The 22,032-nt window shown below is 47.7% G+C and overlaps 1 protein-coding gene across 1 annotated transcript in view; it reads right to left on the bottom strand.

Moving 5' to 3' along the window:
- Grik4 (glutamate ionotropic receptor kainate type subunit 4) overlaps positions 1–12,150 on the bottom strand; it is a 174,614-nt gene extending 162,464 nt beyond the window's left edge. The window contains exon 1 of the mRNA XM_028755739.1: positions 11,965–12,150. Within this exon, the coding sequence (XP_028611572.1) occupies positions 11,965–12,109 (145 nt within the window). The 5' untranslated portion in view covers positions 12,110–12,150. The remainder of the gene's footprint in view (positions 1–11,964) is intronic.
- Between the last annotated feature and the right edge of the window lie 9,882 nt (positions 12,151–22,032).

Below are 22,032 nucleotides of genomic sequence, written 5' to 3' on the forward strand. Positions count from 1 at the left end.
TTCCTTCCTTCTTTTCTCTTTCTGTTCTCATTCTCTCTCTCTCTCTCTCTCTCTTTCTCTCTCTCTCTCTCTCTCTCTCTCCCGCCTCCTCTGACTTCCACTGTATGCTTTTTACCACTCAGCTGTCATCTCTTAGCCACCTCTTCTCTCTAGTGTTCATGTACGTCTGTCTGTCTGTCTGTCTGTCTGTCTCTGTCTCTGTCTCTGTCTCTGTCTCTCTCTCTCTCTCTCTCTCTCTGTCTCTCTCTCTCTCTCTCTGTCTCTCTCTCTCTGTCTCTCTCTCTCTCTCTCTCTCTCTCTCTGTGTGTGTGTGTGTGTGTGTGTGTGTGTGTGTGTGTGTGTTTGTAATGTGGACACCAGAGGTCATCCTCTGTTTCTCCCCACCTTAATTTCTATGCCAAGGTCCCTCACTGAACCTGGATCTTGCCATCTGGCTAGCCTAGGTAGCTGGGCAGTGAGCCCAGAGGATCCAGCTATCTTTACCCCAGCACTGAAGCTGCCGATACACAGAACTAGATCCAGCTTTTCTGTGGGTGCTAGGATTCAAACTCAGGTCCTGTGTGCAGCTAGCACTCAGCTCACTGAAGCATCTCCCTAGATTCACTCGCTCACTAGATTGCCGATCCCTTTGGTCAGGTGACCTTGGATTGGTGACTGGATGCTGAATGATGGTCCTGTGGTCAGAAGAGGAAGGAAGAATCAAGGGTTTCAGAATGCTAGAGACTGAAGAACGGCCGGTGGGAAGAAACAAGGGAACAGAAAGAGTCTGAGATCATTCTCTGCACACATCCATGACGTCAGAGCCCGCATGCCATCCTCGGCTGCATACGGAGGCTCGACACTGCACAATCGGACGTTGCATCCACAACTGAAAGCCCAGCTCCACACACATTTCTCTCTCGGTCATGACAGAACTCATTTCCCAGGCCCAGAAACTGCAAATGAGGAATGAGTGCATGCTGGTTTGTGGAGGAAGTCACCAAGCCACGACTGGAGCCTGGAGCTCCTTCCTAGGGAGAGAGTCCCAACCATCAGCCACAAAAGCCATGAGATCAACGGCATAGGGTACAGGTACCGGGGGAGGACTCCATGGTACAAATCACAGACTTGTGGTACCATATGAACTTTGCGTCTTCAAGATCCTCTCATCTCCTGTGGGCTCCAATGTCTTAAAGCTGGAGAAGACTGGACGGTACTAAGTATACCCATCCCCAGGGGCATATAGCCTAGTGGCCAGGCCTGACCTTGGATGAGCCTCAGAAGAATGCAAGCCTTCTCATGTCTGACTCTGTCGCTCCCCCTGTCTGCTGGATGCTTTCAATATCACCCCAGCATGGCAGCCTTCAAGAGGAGTCCTCCCTCCTGAGGTTAAGTGACATATAGTAGGTCAAGGTCAGAGCCAGCTTTGGGCTACAAGCCCCCAGCCCCATTCACTGTACAATCTGATTCTCTCCAGCTAGCTCTTCTCCCAGTTCTCTCCTCCATAACTACAGTGCCTCCATGCTTACAGAGGTCTCTCTCGGAGGCCACCTTGTTTGACATTTGTCAAGACCGTCACCGCCTGTTACTTGCTCTTACCCGACTCCCTTTCCTAGCATATGACCAGCTGGTGATATTGTCCTTTGGGATTTTATAACACTGTCCACCACAGCTTCTCATCTAGTTCTCTGACATTCTCTCTTGGCTAACGGTTCTTTCATTCCTATTTGCTCAATCTGGGTTTTACCTATGCCTTCCTCTGCCTGAACAAACTTATCCTCGCTGCGTTTGCCCAGATGACGCTACCATTTGGCTTATATCTTCAGTACCAAATCAAGTTCTAAGCACCACCTGCCCTCTGCTCTCTCCTACTCAACATGGCAGAGTTCAGCACAGTATGAGCACAGACTCTGTTGCCAAATGGCCTGGGTCTGAGAGGGCATCAGCTTCCCTGGAGTAGGAATTACAGACGGTCATGAGCCATCCAACACACATGCCAGGGATCAAACTCGGGTCCTCTGAGAGAACAGTAAGGCCTTTTCCCTGCCGATCCATCACCCCAGCCCTGCAAATGTATTAATGTTTAAAGTTAGTCATAAAGTGATGGGTTTCATTACAGCATTTCCATACAAATACATCATTATACTTTTTTCATATTCATCAGCCTTTCCACACTGTGTTCCTCCATCCTCCTTTGTTGGCTCTCTTGCTAATCCTCTTCCTCCCCCTCAGGACGATTCACTTTCTTCCCAGTTTACAGCCATGGGAGTGAAGGTGTAGTCTATAAGTAACGTACTCAAGCTCACAAGCTAACAGATAGCTGAGCCAGTCTTGACCTTAGAGGTCCATCTGACACCGAAATTCATGTTCTTAACCACTGTGCTTCCCTTCCCTTAGCACCTGGAGGTCAAAGCTGTGGTCACTCTTGATTCTCCCACACCTTCCCTTTTCCCAAGCTGATCTGACCTCACGTTCTAGGGGTTCTGTCTCCAGGGATTTCCGTTTACAATCCATTCTCCATGCTGTAGGGCAAGCCATAATCATAAACATTGATCTGTTGTTCTCTGGTTTGTCTGATGTATCCAGGCACCCTCCAGCCCTTAGAGTAACACACCAAGGGACCAGGGCTTAGCTACATACAGTCTACTTGACTCTTCTCACGGAAAATTAGAAATAAACCAAATGTCGACCCACCAAGGAATAGCTATAAAGAGTGTGGGTCATGTGCCCGCATAGAATGGTATTTAGATATTTTAAACGTATCGGAACAGTTCATAATAGCATTATTATTATTTGTGTAATAATATTAAGAGAATTAAGTCAGATGTAAAATTCTATATGCGTCTACATGAAGCTCAAGCTAAGCCAATACTGGGATTAGTTATGTATTGAAGAATAAGCCAAGGAAGACATGATTAGAGCCAACATTTACCAGGAGATAATCACGGCCTGCTCGGAGAACATCTTAGGGATAGATTTATGTAATTCTAAAGCAACCTGATGAAACAGGTATGATGGCTGGCATCCTCACTTTACAGACACAAAAACAAGACAAAGAAACTAAGGAATAGAGTTTAGATTGGACGGCTCGACCCCTGGCCCTAGGACCAAATGCTAAAACACAGCCTTCCACAGAGAATGGCAATTAACTAGAATGTTCCGTGACACTGCCTTGGCAGTGAGAATGTTCTGTGGTTTTCTTCTTTTTTTTATTTCTTCACTCTCTGTAATGAGCATGTATTCTTTTTATAATATGTTGTAAGGAACGTGATTTTAAAAAAAAATCTTCCCATGACAAGTAAAATTTAAGATGTCTGAACTGCCTGTCACCCTGCCTTCGCAGCCCCATGCCTCTTCCCTCACCGTGCCTGACTCTGTCCTCCTCCTCCAGGCTGCCTCTGAGTGGTGAGTTCTGCCTAAATCAGTTGTTGCCTACCTGACCTGTGTTCTGTGAGTGAGTGAGTGAGTGAGTGTGTGTGTGTGTGTATGTGTGTTTGTGGTGAGTGTGTGTCTGTAAGTGTGTGTGCATGTGTGTGGTAAGAGAGTGTGTGTGTATGTGTGTGTGTGGTGAGGGTGTCTCTATGTGTGTGGATGTGTGTGTGTGTGTGTGTGGTGTTTATTACTCTCTGTAAACTTAGCTGAAATGTAACATTTCCTTTGCTTTCAATGCATATAGTAAAGCACAGTGTATTTGCAGTGCACGTGCCTTTGTCACCAGCAGAAATTACCGGTGTTTTCATATCCCATCACAAATGTCATTTATATTCATGACTAGTTCAACCTTGTCCTAGTGCGTAGACCCGACGCTGGGCTTGCCTATGAATACATTAAAAAATCATAGATATTAATATATCACTATTAAAATATTTTAGCTGCTTTCCTATATAATTGGTTTCCATGGTCAGCTACTTTATCTACTTTACAAGACTTCTCTAAGATGGCGTGCTTTAGCACTCCCAGCCTGCCATGGTCTAGGCTCCCATTCTTCTGCTCTGGAACCTCATACTGATCTTCTAGCACCCAGCTCAGATCCTACCCCAAGGCAAGAAAGCATCTCTGGGTCCTGCATCTGACCCAGCTGCCTGTCGAAACAGAGCAATTCCCTAAATCTCTAAATGCCTCATCAGCTTCTGCCCCAAGCATACTTGTGATGGCTCTCAGCAGAGGGATTTTTTTTTTTTTTTACTAAAGATAAATTCTTACAGAAGGTCATAATCCCAAATTTGGATGTGTTACCTCCAAATAGGTGGTAAAATCTCATCTAAGTAGACAGATGTGTAGCTATTTACCAGCTAAGCAGGTTTAATCCCAAAATCCTAAATCCTACCAGAGACTTTTTGAACACTGTTATGATGTCCAGAACACTTAAGATTTGAGATTTCAGATATTGTGATTATTAGGAGTTCTCAGCTACTAATGTCCATGAAAACAGTTCAAACCCTCACTTCCACACACACACCAATCAGGAACTACCTCTGGTCCCAAGCATTTCATTCAAGAGATATTCAACCTGTATAGCGTGTGACTATTAAATATATTTGTTTGCACATGGAGACGTTCTTCAGCGTGTTGCATAAGCACCATGTACACTTTCTATAGTCTTGAAAGTTCTGAGTTCTAAACATATCAGGCCTCAGGAGCTTGGGGTCCTAGGCCTGCCCTTCTGAGCTCTCCAGACCCATATCCATTTATCCATTGAATTCACTGGTTCTAAACTCTTGAGGGCATGGGGACATTTGTTCAGACCTGGCAGAAAGCTCCCCAGATGCTTGCTCTCTTGAACTGAGGTGGTCCAAGATGAGTCTAGGGAAATAGGATGGTCCATGAGATGCTGATGCAGCCCCATGAGCAGTGTCTCTGTGGCTCCTACATCTATCTAAGGAGCTAGGCCCAAGCACATAGGAGCAGTGTAGGATGCCATGAGGCATATGGTCCAGAGGGGTTAATCCAGTGGCCACCGAGTGGAGGTCCCTGTCCCTGGCAAGCTAGCTCTAGATGAGCCACTCAGATACCCTCAGGTGCCAAACATCCCAGTTTCCCAGGGCCAGGCGAGCCATGGGGCAGAAAACACTAGAGATGACCCAGGTCTTGGCATGAGCCGGAGAGCAGCAAGGCGCGGGTGCCTCTTTATTCCCATACGTAGAACACATCAAGAGGCCAAGACTGAGCTACAAGCAGGCAGCAGCTGCCTCTGTTTACTCTGACACACGGTCTCCTCCTGCATCAAAGCTTTCAGGGATACCCCCTGTTCACGTCCCCAAGGTGGTCAGTGGGCCGAATGAAGTGGACTTGCTGGCTGAACCATGGAAGGCAGTGTGTGGGGGCTGAGGAGGGCAGCTCATTGCTCTATCATAAGCTCCATAGTGAGGCCTGGTTCCAGACACCACCACCACCACCTTCCCTCATAGTCACAAGCCACTGCAGAAGGAACAACACTACCCCCTGGGGCTTCCTACATGCCAGGCATCCGGCTGGCAGTCAAACCACCACTGAGAGGGAGGCATTAGTCTAGGCTTCACAAAAACTTGTAAAAGTTGCTGAGAGCTCACACTGGGTCGTGTGCTACTCCGAGTGTGTCAAATACTCCCACTCTCACACACCCCGCTCCCACTATCCTCAGGAAGGGAGAGTGCTAGCCATGCCCATTTCCAGAGGATTCCGATTCTCTAGAAGATTCTCTAGAGGATTCTCTAAGCTCTCACAAGGGCTTAGAGAAATAAGGCCTAACCTTAAGATGTGGTAGAACCAAGGTTAGAATTCTGGGGCATACAGGTGACCCCTACCCTGAATGTGAGTGTTGGCCTCTACTGACCGTCAACTATGCCTACTGAAGACTCTGTAAAAGATACACACATTTTGCTCTAACATAGCCCTGCTGTCCAGGCTCAAGTCTTAGCTCGGACTAATGTATCATCTACTGGGGTGCTAGGTCTCTTCACCTACGGAATATCCCAAGGCTTTGCCTAGAGTTTCTCTTACAGGTCATCTGGCCTATGTCCTAACTCCATTGTAAGCCCGTCTGAGCCACTCCCTGGTAACACCTCTAGAAGTCACCTAAGACTTATGTCACTTTGAAGAATGCGTACTCCTTAGCCTCTTCCATGAAAAGACCAGGGGCCTGAGTTACTTAAGAGGACTGGGCCAGACTGTCTCTGAGCTCTGCCATTCTGTGTGTTTCTGAGTCCGTACTGTGCACCCGAGAAGAGGTGATCTCAGACAGCAAAGCAAAGAATGTTTGCTGAATGTCTCCTCACTATTTGCCTGCCTTTCTAGCTTCTCTTTACCCTGGCAGTGTGTGTGTGTGTGTGTGTGTGTGTGTGTGTGTGTGTGTGTGTGTGAGTGTGTGTGTGTGTGTGTGTGTTACCCACACATGCTCATGGAGGTCAGAAGTCAGCCTTGGGTCTTGTTCTTCAGGCACAATCCATCTTGTTGTATTTTGAGACAATGTCTCTTGCTGGGTTAGAACTCAGCAAGTAGTAGTCTAGGCTGACTGGCCACTGAGCTTAGGGAGCTATTCACCGCCACCTCTCAAGCACTGGGATTTACAGAGCTAGCAAGCATTCTACCGCCGAGCCATCTCTCAAGATGCTTTGGACTGATCTTGAGGGAACCTTGAATCCCTGAAGGTCATGACCTGAAGCCTTCAAGAATCCTGGAAGCCTAGGAGGAGTAGACTTGGTGATGGAGTCAGAACATACCAGGCGCATGTCCTGTGCCAGGAACGCTGGAGCCCTCCTTGGTCCGGGTTCCCTGGTGTGCCTTCTGGATATCAAAGGGAGACAGTGTAGACAGTGGATGGTATGCTTGCCTCCCAGAAACAAGCAGAGGTGAAGGGTTGACAGGAAGGCCCCTGCTTCTAGCTCTACAGTAAATTAAGCTTCAAACTGGCTCTGGTTACATAGTGACTGTGCCTGCGGATATTTGAGTGGCAAAGGGGAGGTGCTCGGTTAAATCTAATGCATTCGCCACAGGAGACAGAGCAATCTATGGAGCAGAGGGCATCAAAATCTGACGCCATTTAGGGGCTCCTTGCAAACAGAAGGCTGTGATGGAGAGATGTTGAGAAGATGCAGACGGGAAGCCAGAAGGGCGGAGAGGTCTTGGGGTGGGGAGGAGGTGGCCTAATGAGTCTTGTCCATTCCTTTCACTTCAGATCTGTGAGCTGTGCAGGGGGAGTTAGCAAATCAAATATCTGGAAGCCTGAGGCAACGGTGGTGAAGGGCAGAGGCGGGGGGATTCCCGTGAGTGTTTGGTGGAAGCTTTGTCAGTGACCCTCACTTTAGCTAAACTTACCAGATGAAAACCTGCCTACGTGAACCAGACAGAACAGGGGTTGATTTTTTTTTTCTCTCCGTATCTTCCCAGCTTCCAGGTTGGCTGTTAATTAATGCCCTGTGTGATACTTTCCGTCTGTAAACCTTGTGCTCGGCGAACAGACGGTGCTAGCATCTTCATCTTCGTTATACTCCCTCATCTTTGATTCTCAAAATAACCTCCACTTCCCTGGACTGGCTGGCCCACCCTGAGTGTGATTCATTAAGTGTGTGGTGTACAGAGCTTTTTGAAAAGCACCTATTACTTCAGTAAGACCAAATAGCTCTGTTGAATTGCTAAAGTCCCAGCTTCAATCACAGTCTTGACTTTGCCTAACCAAATACATCACTGGCAGTCTCTTTCATCTCCTTGAAGCGCGGTCCCTGGCCACAGGGTGATAGGTGAGGGCTTGGGGGAGGCAGCCAAGGCCCTGGATCCATGCAAATGTCTTCAATTAGCAATGAAAATCAGACCTGGACCACTAGCCCAGGGAAAACTTAGACTGTGGTATGGACCAGCGGCTGGCACAAGGTGACCCACCACAACATTCAAAGGCTCAAAGCTGTCAGGTGCATCAAATGCGGAAAACTGGAAAGAGAATGGGAACGTCCAATTATGAAGGATGTTGACATTAAGCAAGTCACCTGAGAAGAGCCTGGGAGAGAGTGGAGCCCACCCTCGGGGACAGCTGAGCTTTGAAACAGGATAGAAGGGGCAATGGTGAGGGTAGTGGGGTCGTGGGGGTGGGGGGAGAAAGCGTGCACAGCCGAGACAGGAGCAAAAATAATCAAACAACCAAAGCTACAGTTTGCTGAAGACCTGTGTGTGCACCCCACCAAGGGCGTGTATCACCTACACTGTTGCATGGACCACTCTGATGAGACGACACGACTGTAAGTATTATCTGACACATCTGCAAATCTGAGACGTAAAAATGGCTGTATAGTCTTTCCCACCACAGAGGCAGTGCTCTGCTCAATCTAGTCCTGACTGTCATACCACTTAGACCTCTTCCTGAATAGAGATCAGAGGGGCTAGCCTCCCCCACCCAAGGATCCTGTTCCTGAATCTACCTATCTTTTTCCAGTATTGCCACGGACACCAGAGAGACTGATCACCTTGCTTTAGCACAAACCCACCCATTCCCTTCCCTGAATACAAAAAAAAAAAAAATACTAGGTGTGGCCTTTCAAAGAACTATCTAGGTGGTATTTAAAACTTGCGGTAGTGGTACACTCTGACTCCAGATGAAAGACCCTTAGGGATAAAAAAAAAAATCCAGAAGCCATCTGAAGCTTGCCTCAAACACACCGATATAAAAGCTGAACTGAAGGCCACTTGCTAATAAAATACTTGGACATTAAAAAGATGTCCAAAGCCCTGCAAAGAAGAATAAAGATATCAATTTCCTTTACTCCCTGATTCATCTGGCTTCATATTTTAGATGCCTTGACTTTACCAAGGCAGGCTGCATGGGTCACTGGGAGAGGAAATTTCTTCCCGCCAATGACGCCATCCACAATGGCCATATATGCATTGAGTCCTGCTGGGGAGGCCCTGAAGAACTGACGGGAAGGAGATGGGAGCTGGTTTTCAAAGAGTTATGAAGAAATCCAGACCCTTGTCTGATACCTAGGTGAAGAAACTCCTCCAGACTAGGAGACTCGTGAGAAGTTATTGGTATTCTGATTCTTAGGAAGATCTTTAACAATCTGTCTTCCTTTTGTTGTCCTAGAAATTAATCGTGACATCTTCTTGGAGATATTTCTGTTCCCTGATAAATTCTTGTTGGCTACCATCAGGTGCAATAGGCACTTGCTGAATATTTATTTGCTAATCGAATGAATAAATGAATGTTTTCCCACTGGATGCACCACACCCTGTTCTGGAGAATTGTGTGTCACTCACAGCTACTGAACCAGGAGAGGATACTGTTCCCCCAAGAATAGTCCATATCTGTTTGCAGTCTGGCAAACACCAGCATCCTGTGAGACTGGCCACAAAGCAGGGTGAGCGGTCCTGATGAGATCTTCCTCTTTGGGTTTCCAGGGGAACAGGTACTAAGTGGGAGATCTATGTCATACTCCTCTCCTCATGGCTCAGGGGACATCAGGGAAGAGTGAGCAGAAGACAATACGAGAGTGGAGAGTCAGGGAGGACCAGAGCAAAGCTGTGTCTTTTGGACATGGGAGGACAGTTGTACTCATGAAGTCACAATAGCTGTGGAGGCCTGAGGAAGACCTACATACAACCTACATAAGGCAGCACGGAGACAGGAGGAGTTCACACATCTTGCTCCTAACTGAGGAGGTTTGGGCAGTTAATGGTGCTAGGGGAAGGAGAGTCGGTTTTCTCTAGAGGTGTGGCCCCTGATAGGTTGGCCATGCTCCAGATAATGACCCCATACCCTTGCCTACAAAAGCAGCAGCTCAAACCGGACTCAGTGGATTATTTATAAACAAAAGACATGAAGTTGGCGTAGGCGGGGTGTAATGGAAACAGAATTAGGAAGAAGATTATGGGGATACATATGATCAAAGAACCTTGTACTCGTGCACAAAATTCTCCAAAGTTTAATAAAAATGTATCATAAAAAGCAGTACTAGGGGAGGCTGACACTGTGTATACTCTGAGGGGACTGTACGTCCCATGAGTCGAGAGGTCCTGTCTCTCGTGTTTCCAACACTGTTCCCAATGTGTAACATCCTGAAGCATAGAGGAAACACTCAATAAAAGCTCCAGGGTGAAGAATCAGAGAGTATCATCCTGGGCAGCCATTATGAGAGAGTGAGTGATGGATGGGAGAGGAGAACTAGCCAGCTGAGGAAAGAGCCTTGAGCCAGAAGGACAGGAGGGTTCTAGAGAAGCGATGAGAACAGGGAGAGGCAGAGAAAGAAACACACACGCTTACACACACACGCTCACACACACACACACACTCACACACACACACACACACAGAGAGAGAGAGAGAGAGAGAGAGAGAGAGAGAGAGAGAGAGAGAGAGATATGCTGGTGGATGGTGGGCCTGGGGACCACTGCCTGCCTCCCCATCATCTGCTGTACTTAAACCAGTGAGAACCTGTTCCCTTTCTTACAGCCCTACATCCCAGGTTAGAGCAATAGAGCATTTTTGCATCCTCATGGGGGAAGACTCGGTGTCTAACTACCAACAGTTACACAAGTTGTTCTTTTCTTTTATTCATTTGGTTTGGGGTTGGAAAAGGAAGAGAAGGGGACTCCCCAAAGTCTTGGAGAAATGATGTCATCACGTGTCTGGGCTGAGCACCTTTTGTTACAGTTTGGGTGCGAATGTCCTCCCAAGGTTCATGAGGTGAAGGCTTGGTTATCACATGGTGGTAGGAGGTGGGGCCTAGTGGAAGGGAATGACGTCACTGGGGGCGTGTCCTTACAGGGGTATTGGGCGCCTCGTTCCCTCTCTTCCCATCTCCTTTTGCTTCCAGGTTACCATGAGGTAGGCAACTTTACTCTAACACAAACTTCTTCAGGATGCTCCGTCATGGACTCAGACCTCAAAACCTGTGCACCCACACAAGCGTTTCCTCATTTTAAGTTGATGTCTCTGGCTCTCGGACAGAGAAGCAGAAAGCCGGCTAACAGCTCTTTGCTTTCCTTCTGTACCAGAGCTGTTCATTTCTGGCGTGGCTGCAAGGGGGGGGCTCACTAGCTGAGGCTAAGTCACAAGGCAATACCAGCACCAGACAGAGGATTGCAAGGGAGACACAGCAGACTGTGCAGACCAGCTCTGTGCTCAGGCCGATTATCCCACACCTTTAAGCATCACTTTCTTCCTAAAATAGAGGAAACAGCATGCAATTCTCATACTATTGTTAGATGTAAAAGAGGCATCCAGCACATGGGACCCACCCAATGTGCTATGAGTAAGTTGAGGGCCCTACTGTGTCTGCAAAAACTGTTCAATTCACAGGGGATTCTCCTATCGTTTAACTCATGTGAGACTCATAAGAAATATGCAAGACTTGCAAAGTAGAACCTAGAACTCCCATTTTACTGACGAATAAACTGAGGCATAGACAGGCTGAATACCTCAGTCGGAGAAAATGGCCATACTCCATTCTGAGACACAGTATCTTCCTACATTTCTGCCTTCAGCACAAGAACATAAGGCAGAGCCAGGTGGGGTATCTTGGGCAGGAGAATTGCTGTAAGTTCAAAGCTAGACTAGGCTACTTACGTAGCTCTGGACCAGCCTTGGCTACAAAGTAAAAGCCTATCTCAATGGTGAACTACTAAAGACTAGAAGGGAAGGGGAAAAGGGAAAAGAGAAGGACACAGGAGTGGGAAGGAAAGGAGGGAGGGCTGGAGGGAAGGAAGAAGGTGCCAATGGCTGACTGCCATTCTTTCCCAATCATCCACAAAACTTGGTTCAAGTATTTGTATAGAAAATGTCCAGAGGTGAATGAATGAATGAATGAATAGATGGATAAATGAATGGATGGATGGATTACTTGTTGAATTATATTCTATCCAATTCACGATTCACAACAGAACCTAGGAGTCTTATCTGGGCTGCAGGTCTTCCTAGTGTGTAACTCTCTCCCTCCCCCTGGAGATACTGGATCAGAGGCCTGGCACTAAGCACACGCCCACCACCCACTCTTCCTCGGCCGGCCTGTCCAGTCTACGTACTGGTTTCTGCAGTTTCGTACTCGCTGTCTCTGAGAAGTTCAAAGATGTCCACTTCGACCTTGGCTTTGCCCAGCCTCTCTGGTGCGCGGTTGATTCGGTTCTTGGCCAGGGTGATGGAGAGTCGTTCCCCTCTGCTGCACTCCATGGGGTCATCCAAGATAGCAGCTGTGGGCAGGCAACCATATGGAGACAGTTGATATGCCACCCACCGCCATTGCCCATCCAACCGACTTTTCCAACCGCCCCACACTGCCACCTTCCTTTTCCAGGCATATCCCCAAATCCCTCTCCATCTCGACAGCCACAGAACTCTCCAGAGTGAGTTCGCTGGATGCTTCAATCTCTAGTCACGGACAGATAGAGCAATGAATTCTAGAGCACAAGCAACGAAGGCACAATGCAGTACCACAACAGGCCACCAGGGGTCCTACCAGTCTGAGGTCCTTGGACCCAGGTGCCAAAACACCCTCAGAGAACAGGGAGTCAGAAAGTCACGTGCTCGCTACCCTTTTGGAAATGGAATTCTAAGTCTTCAAGAAACTCCCTGAGGAAAGAGAAGGCTATGCATTTGTGAGGGACAGCTGTGAGAGCAGGGAAGCAGCTGCAGAGTACAGTGGGATGCTCACACTACAGTCTCTGGTGCCCATGAGCCATGTGTCCCCGGTGAGTCATGAAGCTTCTCTGAATATCTTTTCCTCACAGAGCACTGGAGTAGTAAAGACGAACTCAGCGGTTAGTGGAGGGATTCAGTTCAGGTAATGGCTGTCAGGGACCCATCATCCAGACTTAACCAGTGTGGGTGACTTGGAGAGGTACAGCACGCGTAGCGGCCCAGCCCCAGGATGCGATGTGAAGAGAATCACGGAGAATCAGGCTGTAGCCCCAGCTCCACCCATATTAGCTAATGGATCTGTTTCCTTTCTTGAAAAATGAGGAAGAAAGCTACTTGTTGGCCTACTGTGAGAAGTCCATGAGACGGGACATACTCAATGCATCTAGTAGGCACTTGCATCTTGTAGGCACTACTAGGTCTTGTATCTAGCAGGCACTCAATAATGCTAGCCACTGAGAGTCTTACTTCCTGGGGGAGCTGAAAACTGATGTAATGTAAACCCTTGCATTGCAGCAATTATTCCCAAAGACTAACGGGGGTGTGGGGGTGGTGAGGAAGATGCTGTCTTCCTATTATGGTGGATTATTAATCTTTAATAAGAGGAATAGAATGTTTCCACAGGCGACAACATGTATGACCTTTAATAACATTATGTCAAGCAAAGAAGCCAGACACAAACAACATATCGGATGGATGGGTCTATCAGTACGAGAATATCTAAACAAAGTGAATCCATAGAGACACAGACCACAGGAACAATTGCCTGGGGTTATGCGTGTTTGACTATGAGTGTAGTAAAAACCACTATGAGTGTAGTAAAAACCACTGAGCTGTATGCTTTAGGTGGGTGAATTATGCAGGAGATGAATTCTAACCTCAGCAAAGTCATTATAAAAAGACAATCAAATGTATCTTTCAGCGATTGAAGGAAACACAGGATGTATCACACCAGATTCCTCTGCCATATGACCCTGAGTTCTCATGTTCACAAGGGATATGGACTTAGTGCTAGTTGGCTTTCCATCACTGTGACTCTGAGGTCATCCCTGTACCTTAATGGTCCAGGCTCCACACTCTTGGTTTGTCCATTGCTTTCCTATGTACAATCTCACAAAGAAAATACCAGAACATAGCAGGGAACGTGACAACGCATTTTTTCCCCGACTTGAGGATTTATTTATATGCACACTCCCGGTGAACAATGTAAACTCAATTTCACATTCACAGTGTAGGCTTGAGCGTGCAGAGAAGGTGAGTCCTGAGGTCCAGACAATGAGGTAGACATATTAACTAGAAAAGCACACATAAAGTGGCTGGCCACCTGTAGGGGTGGCCAAAGAATTGTAAGTGGGATGACTTAAAAGCCCTCCCATGTCCACATTCCTTATGAATGGGAGAACTTGGGGGATATCCTGACGTCAATCAGTGTTCATGTTATAGCCTCACTGGACCGGTTCAGGGAACAAGACTCAGAATGAGACAGCGCCATCAGAATCAGACACGGAAAAAGTCACACTGTGTCACACTAGGATCACAACTTGAGACCATGAAGAAGCAGTAATAGAAAAGAAAGATTCCCAAATCATGTCCCTTAAGGGACAGATGACGTTCTTTCTGAAAGCAGATAGGCATTATGTCGCCCCATGCCAGTGGTAACCGTCACAACTTCACATCCATCGGTTATGGAATATTGAGTCCACAGAAGATCAAATACTAAGAAACAAACTTTACAGTAAAAATTACGTAACAACAACTAGACTGGCCCCAGAGATGGGGAAGAGATCTAGAACAACAGGAACTGGCAGTTCATCAGAGTCACGCTCAGGAGATCCTGGATCCAAGATAAAGCTGTACCATGTACTCAACAACAGTAGTGTGTTTCGTAGGCACGTCCTCAACTTGGTAAGACTAATGTCTCGTCTTTACATGGGGCGAGAAGGAATGGGTCTCACCAGTCTGCTGGCTTGCCCATGCTTTCAGAGCTGCCAAGCAATGGAGGAAGAAGTGGTGTCAGGTTGGCTCGAGCTGTCCTCCCAGGACTTGGGCAGAAAGAGAGGGTGTAGTAGGCAGCAATTCTTCATCTTATGGGAGCTTTGAAGGAAGCATCACCGAGGCAAACCAACTCTGAGACAGGAACACTGACAGGCTGGATTCTGGAGCTTTGAAAACCCCCAGGTAATATCTCTGCTTCCCAATTCCTGGCACACACCACACCCTGATGAGATTTTCCAACTAGAGACAGTCATCCTATTAACTATTAACATCTACTAGATATTTTATAAATTACTTGTAATAAATTAATCACTAAAATAATATCCCCCAAAACATTATAAGGTTTAGATCTGAAGTGTGCCCCAGAGGCTGGGTCTACTGAGAGCTACTGGAACTTCAAGAGGCAGACCATAGTGGGGGAGAAGTTAGGTCACTGAAAGGTGACCAATGGTCCTAGCCATCCCCTTCTCTCCGTCCCTCCTTTCCTCCCTCCCTCCATTCCTCCCCCACTTTCTCCTTCCTTCCTGGCCACTTGAGCAAAGTGGCTTTCTCTGCCACATATGTGGTCCCTAAAGCAAAAGAGCCAAGCAACCAAGAGCTGAAGTCATTGACACCGCAGCCCAGACACACCTTTCTTTCTTTAAGTTGATTGACCCCAGGAACATTTTCACAGTGGTGGAAAGCTAACACGGAGTCCATACTCTTTGTAAACACAAGAACTTAGGAGTGTCTGCCCTGGGTGTTTACACTACAGTCTCACTGGCTTTGCTTGCCTCTCCATCACTACACCAATGGCAAAATTACAGCCGTTACAAGAGGCAGCACACGTCCAAGGGTCCAGATACAGCTGTGTCCATCTCTTCTCTTCTTTTTGAAAAAGATGTGTCTGAAGTGTGTGCCACCTGATTTCATTACCTTCTCCTTGGCTGTTCTCTTTTCCAGGGCATTTTTAAAGCTCTAACTCCCAATGTAACATTATTTGGAAGGAGGGCTTTCAGGGGTTAATTGTGGTTGCATGTGGTCATGAGAGTGGAGCCCTGAACTCATAGAATTAGTGTTCCTCTCAGAAGAAAGAGCAGGAAACTCAGTCACTTGCTCTCTACCACAGGAAGACCCAGTGAGAAGATGACCCAACCCTCTAGCATAGCCAGGAAGAGAGGCCTCACTAGGAATAGACAACCAGCTCCATGACCTCAGACATCCCAGAAAACACTGAGAAATAAAAGTTCTATTTTTAAGCCTTTCAGTTTTCAATCTTACTGTGTTACATCCTATGCTGATTAAGGCAATGTGTTCATAAAAACTTGGATGTGCTGTCCTCAGCCCACTGTGTCACACACTGTACACTCAATACCCAGAGCCCCATCGAATGTGCTGAGTCAGAGGAACGGTGGAAGGCAGACGAGGAGAATGTGGGTTTCTGATGTTGGACCCTCTTCTTTCCTTCCCCATGAGGACCTCAGGGGGTATTTGACCATCCTGTTCCCCACACCCAGTCCCAGGCCATCCCAGGCCCCACATTTCACTAAGGTTTTGGTTCTTGATGACGGTTAACTAATGACAGGGAAGAGGCTTGACTGGGTGTTTTGTCGGCATCACACATGTTGGAACCATGATAATTAGCTTGAAAATAGGATCCAAATTCTAGGGCTACGAATGCCAAACGCAAGGTGGAGACGCAGGCTCTTCTGTGATGTTGAAGGAACATATCCTCAACAGGCGGTTAGCAAACAGCACACTTGCTCTTCAGCAGTCCCAGGAGAGGAGCCAGATGGATGGAAGAGAGCAGTGTGCTCAAGACTTAATGTGCATCGGATGCTCCTGGACCACACTGGGTCCCTCAGGCCCAGCTACTGGGCTAGGCCAGAATGTTCAGCGTTCCCAGCTGCTGTCAAATGAGGAACAGTATGAGCCAGCACATCCTGGGGTGGGGCCCTGGGGACTCTTCTGCATAGGAGTCAACTGGTAGCCATGGTGAGGCTGACAGGTCTGGGCAGCAGCAAGGGTAGGGTTGAGATAAGGAGACACATGTTTGGACTACCGTCTGCCTTTTTATCAAACCTCGAAGACCCAGCAGTACCCAGCATCTCTCTGGACCAGCAGGATTTAGCACACCTTCTTTATGTCAAGAAAGCCTTCGCAGAGCCTCTCGCTCAAACCCCAAGTATTATGTTCTCTGCTGAGCTCTCTCCCCATCTGGTGTCTGAGGCCTGTGACAATGGAAAGGCAGCCCTGTGACAGTGCACATCCCGATAACAAATTCCACATCCCCTTCTCATCCCTATGTGTGTCTCTGCTTTGGACGGGGTGACTCCCTTTGGGTTGGTGGGCCTGGCTCAGTCTACGATAGCACTGGTTAGCTCAGGGCTAGCAAGTGTGAGCAGGCCTGTGCAGAGGTGAACGTATAGCTTTGAGTTGCATTGGAATCCTCCCAAAGTATTGAGAGTTGCCTTTGTTCATACGAAGTGACATCCTCACCGCTGGAGCGGTTTCGCCCACCTGTGCTATTCTTTCTCAGCCTGTACTCTTCTCCCTACAGATTCATCTCTTCCTGAAGGTCCTCTCCAACTCCTAGGCACCAGGGCTCTCTTCCATAGATTGCCTGAGAACCCAAATAGCTCCCTGGCCCATTGTTAGAGATTTGGGTGCTCACCTGTACCTCTGTGTGTCCTCAGCTGTTCATGCCTTAAACGCCCAGATAATTCTTCCTGCCTGCCTGTTTGCTTTCCCAGAGTGTTCAACTCAATTGTACTCCCTTCCTTTGAGCTCTATGACTTTCTCCTGTTGCCTGTCTTTGGCCTCTTGTCTTTCTCCTTGAGGGAGTGGGTTGGCCGAGCCTGACTCCTCTTAGTAAATGGATGAATCTGGGCATGCAGCGCTCAGAACTGAGTGGCCTTCGAGTGCATAATAGTGCATGTTGACCTGACTCTTCATCCTCTGCAGCAATTGCAGCAAATGCTGGTGGTGTGGCTACGTCAGATGACGCCAGCATTGAAGGCAGCTCCTGTGTGTGTGTGTGCACGGCAGAGGACCCATTGCTACCTCTACTTGGCTTCATCCTTCCAGGGATGGTGGCATCCTGTTCTCGGTTCACCTGTGGGAACTGGAGCAGGGCTTGCCTTCCCTCCATACATTATTGAAAGCTCGAGAGTGACCCCTCAATCATGGATGCCCGCTACCTTAATCTCTAAGCTCCACCGGAGGCCTGCTACAGAAGCTTCTCCAGCACCTTGCTAGCTCTCAGCTCTTTAAGGAGGGAATAAAGAAGTTTTACTGGTGAGCCTTTATAGGCCATATCTTTAACACTGCCGGTGGCCGTTTGGACCAACCCATTACGGCCCTGTGCTAACGAGAAAAAGAGATGGGTTGAGCCCTGGGGAATTGGTTACCTTTGCTTCCCAGCTGCTTGTCTGCAGCTCCGGGTTCCCAGATACGGTGATGGTCCTGCCACTCTTCCATCATCAGCTCTGTCCTCTTACTGCCCTCCATTCCTTGTTCCCACTCATCTCTTCCACAGACGTCTCCCTCCACACGAGTTGTCCCTGGAGCTTCTCTTCCAGGATAGCCTCCATCACCATTCCTGCCTTCCTCCCTAACAGCCCCACCTGTCTCATTTAACTCTCTTTGATCCTGTCTTCATTGTCTTCCAGATGAGCTTGTCTCTCTGTGCTCAGGCAGTGAAGCCCCAAGCAGACAGGACTTCCCGGTGACCAGATGGGCCAGGTGCCACACTGGCCCTAGAGCCAAACACAACAGGCTCCTGATATCGTAAGTGCAAAGCCAAAAAACCACAGCTAACACTCAGTGGAGTAAAGGAGGACTTTTAATGCCTTCAGGGAGGTGAGAACAACCTAAGATACTTTTACAACTCTGACAGCCCCCATCCTCCCAGTGTAAGCCAGACTTATTGAATGATTCCTCAGTTTGCTGACTTCAGCCCAAAGTCCCCCAATCCACTCACTGCAAGCCACCTTCTGCCCCCCCCCACTTCACTCAAGCCAGTGCCAGCGAGCATCATGGCAAAATCAGGGGGCACTTGTGGTCCCTTGTCTAATGACATCGTAGCCAGCATTGTTGTTTATGATCACCAGATACTGCTCTGAAAATATCAAGGATAATATCTCATTTAATCCCCATGCAATGTGAGGTTTATTATTCTGTTTTACAGTGAGATAAGTGAGAAAGGGCAGGTTAGGCAACTTGCCCAAGATTGCATGGCTCATCGAGACACCTGGGGCCTGGGCCCATTTGCAGGAGTGCCCCTGTCTTGGATGTTCCTGGTCTAGGGTTCTTTGCAGCCAAGCCCTGCTCCCCTTGTCTCACCAAGGCCCTCAACCTCATTGGCTCCCAGGAAGCTGTTCTCCAAGGATTCTACTAATTTTCTGGCCATTCCCGCAGGTACCTTCTTCACCCGTCATCTTTTAATATGGATGGATCCCCAGGGTCTCTGCAAAGCCCCTTTTCTGCCTTATTTACGGGTCCTAGGCAATGGATCTCATTTCTAGCCACCTCCCTGGGAAGAAACACATGCATACAACAACCTAAAAAGCATCTCAAATGTAGGAAGTTGGCAAGATTGCTCAGTGGACAAAGCTCTTGTCACACAAGCCTGAGAACCTGAGTTTGCTCAGCAAAGCCACATGTCTTAGTTGGTTCTATTTCAGCGATAAGAGACCATAGCCAAGGCAACTTCTACAAGAGTTTAATTTGGGCTTATGATTCCAGAGCGTTGAGTTTATGATGGTAGAGGGGAGGCTGGAGCAAGAGCTGGGAGCTTCCTTACAGCTTGATTCACATGCAGAAGGTGAAGGAGACGCTGGAAATGGAACTGCTCTTCTGAAACTTCAAAGCCACTCCCACTGACTCCTCTATCAAGGCCACACACCCCCAACCCTTCCCAAACAGTTCCACCAACTAACAACCAAGTATTCAAACATATTAACGCATGAGGTCATTCTCATTCAAACCACCACACCACCTAGAAGAAGAGGACCAATGCCAAAAAAGTTGTCCTCTGACCTCCACACATATGCTATGACATACACATTTGTCCCCATTACACACACGAGAGAGAGAGAGAGAGAGAGAGAGAGAGAGAGAGAGAGAGAGAAGGAAGAAAGGGAGGAGAGGTAGAGGGATAGGGGGAGAGGGAGGAAGAGATGGAGGGGGAAGAGAGAGAGAGGGAGAGAGAGAGAGAGAGAGAGAGAGAGAGAGAGAGAGAGAGAGAAGAGAAGAAAAGACCAGAGAAGTGACAAGCAGAGAAGCGAGGGGAGAGAGGGGAGAAAGAGGAGATACAGGGAGAAGGGAGGAGAAGAGCGGAGTGGTGTGCAGCGGAGAGGGTGGAGAGGAGAGGAGAGGAGAGGAGAGGAGAGGAGAGGAGAGGAGAGGAGAGGAGAGGAGAGGAGAGGAGAGGAAAGGAGGGGAGAGAGAGACACTAAGTTCAGCCTTTCTCCCCTTCTCCCTCCTGCTAAAACCCCAAGCTTAGCAAAGGGTAACATCAGCTTCCCAGATTTCAAACCCTTGCCCAACTCCTCACTTTGAGTTCAAAGCCAGTCTAGGAAACTTACCAAGACCCAGTCTCAAAGATGAAAACAGAAATAAAAACAGGCTTGGGGTGTGCCATAGTGGAAAGACACTTCCCTGGTGTGTGGAATGCCCTGGGTTCCATCCAAGGTATAGCTGACGAGGCCTGCCACTCCCTTGGACTCTGCTTCCCTGCTTATTCCTCTCAACCTACCACAAATAGTAAAATGTTGATGACATGTCATGGCATGGGTGCATGCACACACACACACACACACACACACACGGCATGTATGTAAGCACACATGCATACTTGCACACAAACATGAACGGGCAAGCACACCTGTCCTGCTGTGTGCCTGCATTCCTTTGGTCCCCCACTTCCTCTGCTTTCTCACCGTTGCTTGCAGGTCCTGTTCCCTCAGGATATCTCATCTCCTTGGACATCTCCCCCTCCAAGAAGCCTTACCCTAAACATAGTGGCCCACCAAACACCACAGCCATGTATTTCCCAACAAGCCCTTGCCTCTTGTCGTATATTTCAACCCAGGCTTCCACCCTTAACTTTCCATCATCCATTTCTTCTAACCTGGTAGTTGGTACCCTTGCCTGATACCAGGCAAGGGTATACTCTTTATAAAAATTTGAGCCAAGTTAACCTTGACTTTGGGGTTATTTTAAGCCAACTTCTATTAAGATCATCACTCTGTTCCATAGATCTGTGAAAAAAAAAGTGACTGTGACATCGGCACAGTGAAAAACAGTACTACACTGTGCTGTGTCAAAATAACCAGATCCTCACACACTAAAGGCAGAGAAGAACGTCAAACTGCTGTGTGCCATGTTTCAAAATTAACACAAACTGAGCTGCAGACACAAATGTAAACCCCAAGACTGTGAATTTCTTAGAAAGTCTGCATGATCCCAAGTTAGGAAAAGACTCAGGCACAACCCATGAACTAAAAACTCAGGAAATCAGACTACATCGAAGCTGCCCTTGTCGGTTCTTCCAAAGACACCCCAAACAGGATAACTTAGACAAGGAACAACCTGGGAGAAAGCGTGTGCAGAGACGATCCTAGGCAGAGGCCTCACATCCAGAAAACGTGAAGACTTTCAAGACTGAGTAACAAGAAAATTATGCAAATTTTAAATCAAACAAAATTTAAACAGACACGTCACTTCACAGATAAGTGATACAGGCAGGTAAAAAAAGAAATATGCTCAGTACTAACAGTAACCAGTGAAATGCAAGTTCAAACCATAATGAGATGCTACTACAAGCCTGTTTGAATGGCTGAAATTAAAAGGCTTCACCATACTAAGTATTGGCAAAGATACCCAGGATTCTCATTCAACCACCCTCTCTTGCTCTTACCCTGATCCAAATTGTGAGTATTGCCCAGGACTGGATCTAATCTTCAGTTTTCCTGCACTTGTCTACTTTTGTATGCTTTCCCCCTAAAGAACCTACTAGACTAGGGAGGCAGCTCAGTTGGGAACATGCTTACCTCACAAGCATAAGGGCCCAGAACTCTGTAAAGTAGGACATAGTGGTCCATGCTTGTAACCCTAATGACAGAGACAGGCAGGTCCCTGGGGCTCCCTGCTTAGCTAGTCTACCTTACTTGCTTAATTCCAGGATACTGAGAGACTCTGTCTCAAAAGCAAAATGGACAGGGCCTGGTAAACAGCATCTAGAGTTGTTGTCGGGCCTCCAGGCACCCATGTTCATGCGTATACCTGAGCACACTCAAACGTGCATACGCAGAAATAACTTATTAATTCTCATATTGGTTTTCAACTATCAGCCCCTGGGTTGGTATGTATAGACTCAAGTTCTCAACTACACAGTAGGCTCTTGCTTGAGCTATCGCTGGGAAATACTTCCTTAGTGCTTGTTGCAAAGTCTGCATCCAATCGGGGCCTCATTCCTGCCT

The sequence above is a fragment of the Grammomys surdaster genome, unplaced genomic scaffold (assembly GCF_004785775.1).
Source record: "Grammomys surdaster isolate TR1022 unplaced genomic scaffold, NIH_TR_1.0 126086, whole genome shotgun sequence".
Taxonomy (NCBI): Eukaryota; Metazoa; Chordata; class Mammalia; order Rodentia; family Muridae; genus Grammomys; species Grammomys surdaster.